This window comes from Octodon degus, unplaced genomic scaffold, assembly GCF_000260255.1.
Source record: "Octodon degus isolate 3935 unplaced genomic scaffold, OctDeg1.0 scaffold00023, whole genome shotgun sequence".
NCBI lineage: Eukaryota > Metazoa > Chordata > Mammalia > Rodentia > Octodontidae > Octodon > Octodon degus.
The window spans coordinates 1,072,119-1,082,868 of record NW_004524599.1 but is presented as its reverse complement, the minus strand read 5'-3'; the positions used below and the strand labels follow the sequence as shown (position 1 = coordinate 1,082,868).

General features: G+C 41.6%; 1 protein-coding gene across 1 annotated transcript in view; it reads right to left on the bottom strand.

Moving 5' to 3' along the window:
• Window positions 1-10,168, bottom strand: part of Nup153 (nucleoporin 153) — a gene marked incomplete at its 3' end in the record, with an annotated part of 66,099 nt that extends 55,931 nt beyond the window's left edge. Inside the window, exon 1 of the mRNA XM_023712055.1 lies at window positions 9,488-10,168. Coding sequence (XP_023567823.1) covers window positions 9,488-9,613 — 126 coding nt within the window. The remainder of the gene's footprint in view (window positions 1-9,487) is intronic.
• Between the last annotated feature and the right edge of the window lie 582 nt (window positions 10,169-10,750).

Sequence of the window (10,750 nt, the reverse complement as noted above, 5' to 3'; positions counted from 1 at the left end):
CATACACCACTATTCTTCATTCCATTCAATCAATATTTATTGAATATAGTTACAAATGATGTTACAAGTGATTAACTTCTTGGAGTCTTTTAAGTCAGGGACAAAAAAAAATGAAACAAAATATGTAACACATAAACACTTAATACAGTGATTTAATACCAAGAACAAAAATAAAGCAAGGAAGTAAAATGAAACAGGCATTCTATAATACAATCACATAAAGCACCTGAGAAAACAAGATGCACACCATGCAAACTTCTTCTGGAGAAGAATTATAGAGTTAGGGAACAATGGATACAAAGATGCAAATACAAGCGTGCGTGTCCTTAGGCTGCCCAAGCTTCAACCCTATTACTAATAAACATAAAAATTTGGGAAATTTTAAAACAACCTTAAATCATCACAATTTCCCTTGAAACTTTCTCTCTCACATTTTAAGAGTCTGCCTCATCTTTTATCCTGTGGCCTATATATCTAATCATTACAAAAGTCTGAAAGAGTAGTTCTGAAAATGTCCTCAGACCAACAAAATGTATTACTTGTGAGATTCGAAAGGCAAACTTCTTTTTAAAAAGTGCCTACACGATTCTTAATGCAAATTAAGTCCAAGGGCCACTCTGCTAAAATCATCTAAAACTCAGTAACCATTTATTTCAACAAAGGCCTTCATAAACATAACTCCAAATATAAGGCTCACCATGATATAAAATTTTGCCCAAAACACCATTGTATTTTCATTATCTACTTACCAAATACATCATGCCTTTAATATCAAACCTGAAAATCAATCAGAAGTCAACACAAAAGCTTACATTTGAGTCTGACTTTCACTTGAGTCTTCACAATTAATAACCAACCACCAGATGTTAGATATAAAAACTAGTAGGGATGGGGAAGGACACATCTTCAGTTAAGCATAGCACTGGTGGAAGTCTACCAAAGAGTAAGAGACCCTGCCTATGAAAGAGATTTGAAAAAGTACTTCCCTATCCGGCAATTTTTTAAGAGTTAAAATGCCAATGAAAGACTTTAGCAGCTAATGGAAAACAGAAAGCAAAAGGTGCTACAAGAGAGGGGAAATACCTTTCTTTTGACCTTTCTACCAGAAAAACGCCCCAAACACCCACCTACCTTTTCAGGAGTTCCTGAGAGAAGAGTTCTTTATTAAACTAGGCAAAGCAATGCTTTAGGATTAAGGGGGAAAAAAAAAAAAAAACAACTAACCAACCTGACGGGGAAATAAAAGGACTAAGAAAGGTTCCAGGAAGGAGTGAATACTTAAATCCTACTACACCAAATTAACTTCTTCCATACAGTGGGCTTCAGTAGTAACCATTCAGTAATAGAAGTCCTGGACAGTCATTCTCTTCTATCTACCAACAGAGCCCTGGAGTCCCACACAATAGTAAATATAGTCTGTCCACAGCCTGCACTGAAGCATCAGTTCTGTGAGAGCTGGCATCAGGGCTCATAGCACAGTTTAGTCACAGGTTTAATTTATCTACAACTGGCATGCTCAAATGACATCTTGTTGCAACATATGAATATTCTAGGACAGGTTACTAAAAACATCAGTAATTTTAAAATTCAAGCCAGGCATGGTGGAGAATGGCTATAATCCCTGCACTCAGCAGTCTGAGTCTAGCCTGAGCTACACAATGAGCTCAAGGCCAACTTGCACTATATGGTGAGATCCTATGTCAAAAACCCCAGAAGAATAAAAAAAATAAACTCAAAAACTTGATTTAGCAACGATAAATCACCTTCAGCAATTAGCATTTTTGTTGTTCAACTAGTATTTCTTCCCAATGACAAACAACTTGGTGGGGCCAGCGAGATGGCTCTATAGAATAAGCACTTCCCTGGCAAGCACAAGGTCCAGAGTTCAATCCCCAGTTCCACCAAAAGAAAAAAAAAAAAAATTTGTTGAACCTATCCAATAGCAAGAAGAAACTGATCGCTAGGTTTGGTGGCACACTCCTGTAATCCCAGCATCAGGAGGCCAAGGCAGAGGAGTTTGAGGCCAGCCAGGTCTAGAAAGTGAGCTCCAGGTCAGCCTGAAGGGCATAGCATGACCTTGTTTCAAAAAGAAGAAACTAACCCTCTGGAATGATAACATGCAGCAACTAAAAGCAGAAAGCAAGCAAAAAAAAAAAAAAAAAAAGCAAAATTATTTAAGTGCTTAGGAAAAATAACTGGCATTAAAGTCTTAATATTTCCTGTGGCACTGAAGCAAAGATTACATCAGATAATCAGAAATAATGAAGTTGTTCTTATTATTGGAGGTTGTTAACAGGTGGATCACTATGAGTCCCAATCTACGCACTGAGACCCTGTAGACTCTGTCCTAAATACAAAAAATAAAATAAAAATAGAAATAATGAAGTTCAATTCGAGGATTAAAGAAGTAAATTTTTAAATTTGGCCTGGATAAATCCAATGAATTTCCTCTCTGTAGGAACAAAGAGTTCTTCATTTGGCAAAACAGATTAAAGAAAGGGGGGCAACACGCCCCTGGAGTTCAGATATAGTTAAATCTATTTGGGGACCAAAGGTAAATTCAGATACACATACATATCTATATCTATATATATATAAAGAAAGATAGAGCTATGTGATATGTATAATATATAACTATGATATATAAATATATATCATATATGTATCTATATATGTATCAAGTACACTCAATATGTAGTGAATATTTTAGCACAGTGAGTATATTATTATTTCAAATTATGTTTAACCTGACTTCAAGGATCAATGAAAAATGACTGAGGAGGTATTCTGTAACACCACCTCAATTTATTTGTGATTAAAAAAAAATTCATTTCTACAAACTTTTTCACCAAACACTTTCCAGCATGAACAAATCCTTTTCCTTCCTATGTATCCTTCCTTATTAAGGTATTTTTACTTTTATCTCGCTCATTCTTTTTTATTCACATTACACTTTATTAAGCAATAATATTCAGATTCCAATCTCCTTTCTCAAGTAATTTCACTGGTTCTCTAACCATTAACCAACACAGCTCATTATCAGTTTTATGCTTCTGGGCCTATTTTCTCAAAATACTCAGCTATTTTTATTTCTATTTGTTCTATGGGTACCCATACTGCACTATAGATTGCCACTAACCCTTAGAAGTCTTCTTCCAGAGTTCTGCAAACACCTTTCCTACCCATCCAAAGCCCGCATAACTAGACTGCCCTTTCTATAAAGTGATCAAACTCAGAACCTTGAGCTTGCCAAGTAGGCACTTATGCCCCTGAGCTATCTCCTCAGCCCTCATAAATACTTTAAAATATATGTATAGTTTTTCCAAACCAGTTTTCTCCTTCGCTGCCTCTAACCTCAAGTGAAGAACCTGAGACTACTAACTTAATCTTACACCCTCAAATAGTAAAACAGTGCATTCCTGTGCGCCATTCTACTTCAGTATTCAGTATTCAATGTTTTTATATTCTTACTCTAACATTATTTAATAAGGTTCTCTCTTATATTAACAGTAATTCCTATGAAGAGAAAAAAACATTAAGTACTCAAGTTCTAATGCAGTTAAAACCAAATCTAGTTTCAGTAGTCTGAATTTAACATCCCAACCTAAAGTATTTTCATATTTTATAAACTATAAGGCAGCCAAACACAGCAATTCAAGTCTTTTTTTTTTTTTTTTTTTTTTGCAATTCAAGTCTTGTGGTCATTTAAAATACTTTTCTGGATACAGATTTCAAAGTCTACAATTGGCTACAAAGTTTAAATTGGAGAAATATGATCCACTCAAAGCCCAAGGCAGGTGAACTCATTAAAAGTGTTTGAAAGATACTGTCACACTTTTCTCATGTAACCTGTGAAACTGGAAGTAAGCATTTATTTCTTAGACCATTGTAGGAAAAAATAAGTCAAAAAAATTAACAAAATGAACTATCAACAGACAGGGAAGACAATCATCCAATTTTTTATAATCAGTTTTCTTTTGCTCTGTTTTTTGAAACAAGACTCTCACTATGTAGCCCAGAATGACTTCAAACTCATGGTGATCCTCCCGCCTCAGCTTTCAAAGTGCTGAGATTATAGGCATGTGCTACCATGCCAGGCAGGTTCCTGATAATAATTTGTATCTGGCAGCAGGTATTTAAACAGGCTTCCCAGAACTTTTTTTTTTTTTTTTTTTTGGTGGTGCTGGTTGGTGATACTGAGGACCAAATCCAGGATCCTCTACTACAAGCTACATTCCTGTCTTTTTAGGTTTTTGCTTTTGTTTTTGTTTTGTTTTGGGTTTTTTTATGTATTTTTAGTATAGGGTCTACAGGATCTACAGGATCTCAATCTGTAGATCAGACTCATAGTGACTCTCCTGTTTTTAGCCTCCAAGCGCTGGGATTACAGGCACACGCCACCATGCCCAGACTCAATCACTGTCTGAGCATGCCCCGGAGGCAGAGCTGGCATGGCAGACCAGGTATTGAACCCTGGCCTCTGCGCTCTTCCTAACTACTTCAGTTTTTAATTAAGACAAAGGGGGCTGGGGAAATAGCTCAGTAGAGTAAGTGCTTGCCTGGCAAGCGCAAGGTCCTGAGTTCAATCCTCAGTACAAAAAAAAAAAAAAAAAAAAAAGTCTCCAAAAGTTACCCAGGCTGGTCTGGAATTTGTAATCCTCGTGCCTCAGCCTCCCATCCAGTTAGGATCACAGGCATACACCTTTGCCAAGCTAATACACAAAATAATCCCTTAAAAAATGCATTCCAACCATAACCATAAGCTAAGCAGCCACAAATAAAAATTATATTACAAGTGCGGAATCATTACAGTCTTTCCAATAATACTCTGAACCTAATAAAAAGTATTTTGACTAGTGACAGTAGACCAAGTTTTTATTTTACTTCAAAGTTGTACATACAAGTTGTATATACCTGTATTGTCAGAGGACTTTCCATTTCCAGATCATGGATACATCCCCTGGGCTTTTCTGTAATCTATCTTGCTAAATTGGCTAGTAAGGACGTGCTGTGGTCACCCATGCTTCTAATCTAAGCCCTGGAAGGGCAAGGAAAAATGATGATTTGAAGGCCACCAGCCTGAAACACAGTAAGGCCTTATCTCAAAATACAAAGGGGGGGGACTGGCAAGTAAACATAAAATATCACATAAGGGCCTATCATAAGTAAAAAATGGGGGCCAGGGAGATAGCTCAGTAGAATAGGCGCTTGCCCAGGTCCTGAATTCAATCCCCGGCCCCAAGAAAGAAATAAATAAATATGTTCTTTATAGTCAATAGTCTTAAAACTTCAATAACTTTTTCCAGTAGTTTAAGGTTTGGCCTCATCATTGTGAAAATAATATTTAAATTTATAGAGGAATTTGGGAACCAATGGGGAAAGAAGTCAGAGGTAGCAGAATTCAGAGATAATGTAAGGACGTTTAAAACTAAATGCTCTCTTTCATCACAACAATTTTAAATGAGTCAGTCCTAACTATATATACCAGATTCTGTTCTAAAAGCTTTATTTATTTGACCCTTACAACAACTTCCATTTTATGAGGAAATTAGGTAGAATTTAAATTGTCCAATTCAAGGCAGGATAATAACTATAGCTCAGCTTAATTCTATTAGAGTGTATTTTCCCAATTAACTATTTCCACTTCCATATCTACTGATAATATTAAGCATCCTGCATAAACCAAAAACAAAAGTCAACTTAGTAACTTGAAGAATTAATTAAAGGGAGCTGGGAAATAGCTCAGTAGAATAAGCACTTGCCTGGCAAGCGCACGGGCCTGAGTTCAATCCCTGGTACTGCCAAAAAAAAAAGAATTAAATAGTCGGCCTTTAAATATCCCTCCTTGGGCTGGTGAGATGGCTCAGTGGTCTAAAGCACCTATTTAGAACAAGCTTAACAAAGCACATGGACCGCGGTTCAATCCCCCAGCACCACATGCCAGCCAGCCCCACCCCCTGAGGGCTGAGCTGGCCACACACACACACACACACACACACAAATAAAATAAATTTAAAAAAAAAATTTTTAAATAAATAAATAAATAAATATCCCTCCTTTTCAAGACTCAGAACAGTCTTTAACCAGGAGCAATCAGACAGGACATAACTTATTTGGGACCAAGTACCAAAAGACAAAAACCATGCTACCACATAAACCAGGAAAATGCAGAATACATTTAGTATACAAATCTAGCCTTTGGTCGGTTCTGTCATAGGCAAAGATTGGTGTTGACACCTGCTAAAAGGTTACAGAAAGAAAAAGAATTGGCAGTAGAGTCTGAAAATTTACTTTCCATTCCCTTATAGAAAACAAGTCATCAACAGCTGATGTAAACTATTGATGCAGGGAGTAATTTCCTCTTTTTGAAATTAATTAAATGTGGAAAGTAAAATATAAACTGTATCGAGGATTAAACACGGATTCCCTTGGCTCCAAACCAGAAGACAAACCACACACCCCAAAAGGGAAAAAGATAAGTAGTACCCTCTTACCAGGAGGTGGCAGTAGTTTCTTCACAAGGCAAGGTTCTGACTTGCCCTGTGAAGTTCTGTGTAGTGGCTATTAAGAAAAACAGGGGGCCAGGGAGGTGGCTCAGTACAATAAGCACTTCCCTGGTAAGTGCAAGGGCCAGAGTTCAATCCCTGGGGGGGAGGGGGAGGAGAGAGAAAAAGAAAAACAATCAGCTTGACCTCCCCAGAGAACTGCACACAAAATGAAATTGGGAAAGGAGACCGAACAGGTGACAAGAATGTTCTCTTCAGTGACTTGCTCGCTCCCGAATAGAAAAATAACACCATTCCTTTATTAACTTACCTGGGCTAAAAGGTAAAGGGGTGAGAGAATAGGCAAATGAAAATAATCAACTTCCATGTTGAAAGCTACTCTTTATTTTTGTTTCTACAGTTAAGAGTTACCTTCAACTAGTTGAGCAATACAAAGGCTCTCTTTCCACTACTTGAAAATAACTTTTAAAAGTACAGATATTTAAAGGGAAAAATGTTAAGTTTCCCAGCAGATCTAAACCAGAAGTCAAAACAGGAAATTACAAGTCAACTGAACAGGGGCTGATGAGATGGCTCAGTGGTCTAAAGCACCTACTTAGAACAAGCTTAGCAAAGCACAGGGACCACGGTTCAATCCCCCAGCCCCACATGCCAGCCAGCCGTGCCCCCTGGTGGGCTGAGCTGGCCACACACACACACACACACAAATAAATTTAAAAAATAAAAAAAAAAAAAGTCAACTGAACATATGCAAGTCACAGGTACCAAGGGACTACACTAGACAGTTGGCCTGACAAGCTGGCAAATATCTAGTAATAGTGCCAGACATCTCATTCATATTCCAACATTCTACTACACAACCAAGCACTTCGCTTTTGCCCATGAACTCTAGGCTACTTCATCAAATAACACAGTATGAAACATGCCATGTCATGAAGCGCTTTGTTATTCATGATGACTCAGCAATTGCTGCAAAACATCCAGCTGACAACTTAGGTCTAAGATAGTAGACAGCAAGCAGGTCCACCACAGTCTCAGTAAGGAGTACAAAATGTCCTTATTTTAAGATGAAAAGAAAAATCAAATAGGAGAGTTTCCTTTTACATATCCCTGATTTCTTTAGTAGTTTCTGTCAGTATTAAATAATACCTATAGTGCTGATAAGGAAACCCCAAAACATCTTTAATCCCAATTCGGTATCCTTTCTGGTTCAATTAAATGGCTGGGGCAAGAAGCCAGGAGTATTTTAGACAGGGAGCAGTGATACATCATCAAAATCCAAAACAAAACTACAAAGCCTGCAACCATTATCAACTTGGATTTTAGGAATTATACTACTAAAGCATTACTGCTTTAATAGCGTATCTAAAGAAGTGCATTTTAAATCTAAGTAATTTTTAATCATATATTTTAAAATAAGCAGTGATTGTGTCTTCTCCTATCCAGAGCACATCAGCTCCTTTGCAAGCTTTGTTCAGATTATCTGATACTAGTTTTAAAAATTTCGTTTTTCTGTATGTAGCACAAAATCTAAGAAAGTACTCGTAGACATCTTCAGGAGAAACAGAAAGCACTTATGTCTAACTTCCATTCTATAGAAGTCTGGGTAGGATTAAATGGCCAGGATTGTGACGTGAATTCTAATTTAAATCCGCCTGTTTTCTCATACAAATAAAGAAAAACATGTTCGAAAACAAAGCACTTTCTGTACATGTCTGGAGGAACTTTGAGTGGTAGTAAAGTCAAGGTTTCTGGCTCTGATAGAGAACTACTTAATACATAAACCACAAATTTTACTATTCAAATTTTCTTTCAAAACTTTAAAAAAGCTGTTAATGGTATCACACCAAAAAAACGTTAAAAACGTTTATTATCTAGTATAAAGTAATCTAAAAACTCTACCTCTAACAGTATGCAACAAGTTATCAATCTTTTTACTCTCTTTTTGTGGTTTTTTTAACAAGTTTAAAACACACATCCTTGCTACCTGATTGCCATTCAGAAGTTTAAGTCACCCTGTACTAAATTATAAGTGGCTTAAAATAGATCTTTTAACATTTTCCTATTCAACACAAGTAACACTGAATGTTGTAAGAAGCAAATGTCTGATTTACTATTAGAATCAACTCCTTTTTAAAATTCTAAACATCCAAGAGCATATGGTGGCTACTTTACAAGACCACCAACACCAGAGTGTCAAAAGTACCCAAACTTCTAGAAAACGTCCCATTACTGTTAAAATATCTTGCGAATGAGATCAGAGCTGGAGACCTGGACAACTGTGGAGAGCTGCCCAATTCTAGCCTACAACATAAAAGGGGGGAGGAGAGAAAAGAGAAGAGAAGAGCCGCGCAGCGGAGAAAAGACGTAAGGGTGGAGAGGGACTTTCAAAATGCCCCGGTGCCACAGTAACTATCAGCCAATTACAGAAAAAACCCGAGGCCGATTTTCTTAGGATGGGGACGACCCTCGGGCAGAGACCAAAAATTATTTAATAAGCGGAGACGAAATCGCTCCACTTTCGTGTTAACAGCGCCCCCAATTCCTTGTGCGCCCCGGAGGCCGGTTGCTCGAGGCAGCCCCCTCCCCACGTACCCGAACCTGCAGCCGACTGCAGCAGCCAGCCAGCCCCTGTAGCGCCTCCAACCAAGTTATCTCTCTTCTCCTTCATGGGGAGACGAGGAAGAGCATCAAACCCTCAATAACCGCCAAAAGGCAGCCCACGGCGCTCAAGCCTGCAATTTCCCTTCCCGCCCGGCGCCGGGTCGGAAAGCCCCGGGCCCACGTCTGGGGAGGCCGGGCCCCACGTGTGCGCCGGGCCGGGCCGCCTCTGCCCACTTCCCGTCGCCACCCGGCGGCCTGGGCGCCGGCCCCGCGCTCGGCCTTTCTTCCCGCCCTCCAGTCCCTCCACGTGGGGCGCCGCGCCTCGCACGGCCAGGTCCCTCCCCGTCCCCTGGGCCCCGCGGCAGCCGCGTCCGTACCTGGCGCTGGGGTCGCCCCTGCTGGTAAGGCTTGATGGGCCCCTGGTGGCAACGACGCGTCCGGATCTTGCCGCCGCCGCCGCCTCCCCCACCTCCTCCTCCTCCTCCTCCGGCTCCAGAGGCCATGGCGGAGCCTCGGCGGCTTCCCGCTCCCGGGCCGGAGAGGCAGAGGCGGCGGCCTTAGGGCCTCCCCCGCCCGGCCCCGGCCCAGGCCGCAAAGTCCGCCCGCGCTGCCCACACAGGAAGGCACCGACGCACGGAGCCGCGCGAAGCTGTGAGGCCGAGACGAGAGCGCGAACGCGCCAGCAGCGATGGAGGGAGTGGCGGCGGCCGCGACCGAGGACCTGGCTCCAGAACGGCCGCCTCTCGCGGGCCCCCGCGTCTGTTTTTCACGGTCTCTATGGAGATCTCCCGCGAAGGACAACGCGAGCCTGCCCCGCGCCGCTGAGGCCTAACTCGACTGCCGGTTGGCGGAGGTTTTCTTCTGCCGCCCTAGGCGTCGCTGCCGCAGTTGAAGCCGCCGGCGCCGCCCGCTTGCTCCCGACTGCGCACGGCGCCCGCCCCGCCGCCGTAGTCCCGCAGTCGCCGCCGCTAATTCGCCTATCGCCTCTGCTTAGGCCGCCGTCGCGGTCGCGAGCCAGAACGACGTCACTCGTCGCGGGCCCTACGTTTGAATCATCACGCTGCGACCGCGTGATAGGCGAGGAGGAAAGAAGGGCGGGTAGAACGCACGCTCTCGGCCGCGGCGTACGCTGGGAAACGTAGTTCGGCGCGAGGACGCGGATTCTCGGAAAGACTACGCGCGCGGAAGAAGATCCACAGGGCGCCGAGGCACAAAGCCAGCCCTGGGACGTTTGCCGTCGGCTGCAAATTTAAAGTGTGAAGAGGCGTTTACCCTGAAAAGAGTAAGCTCTTCCCGCTTTGCGTTTCTTCAGCAATTGCTCAAGCAGGCAGAAAGCGAACAGCAGAAGGTCAGGAGCTAACGACAATTTATTAAAAAGAGAAGAGAAAAACCCGCTATTGAACAATGACCGCGATCTTTAGACGTGGAGCGGAATTGGAAAATGTATACAGCTTGTGAAACACCCAGGGCTGGAATTCTGGGTTCGCTGCTCTACCTGTATGACCGTGGATTCCTGGAACCTTTCGGAGCCTGAGCTTTGCCCTATAAAACTGAAACTGTAAAAATCTATCTTATAAAGCTGTTGTGAGAAGCAGATGTAGGTGTAAGTAGAGCACTTGGTGCATTTCCTGCTATACAGG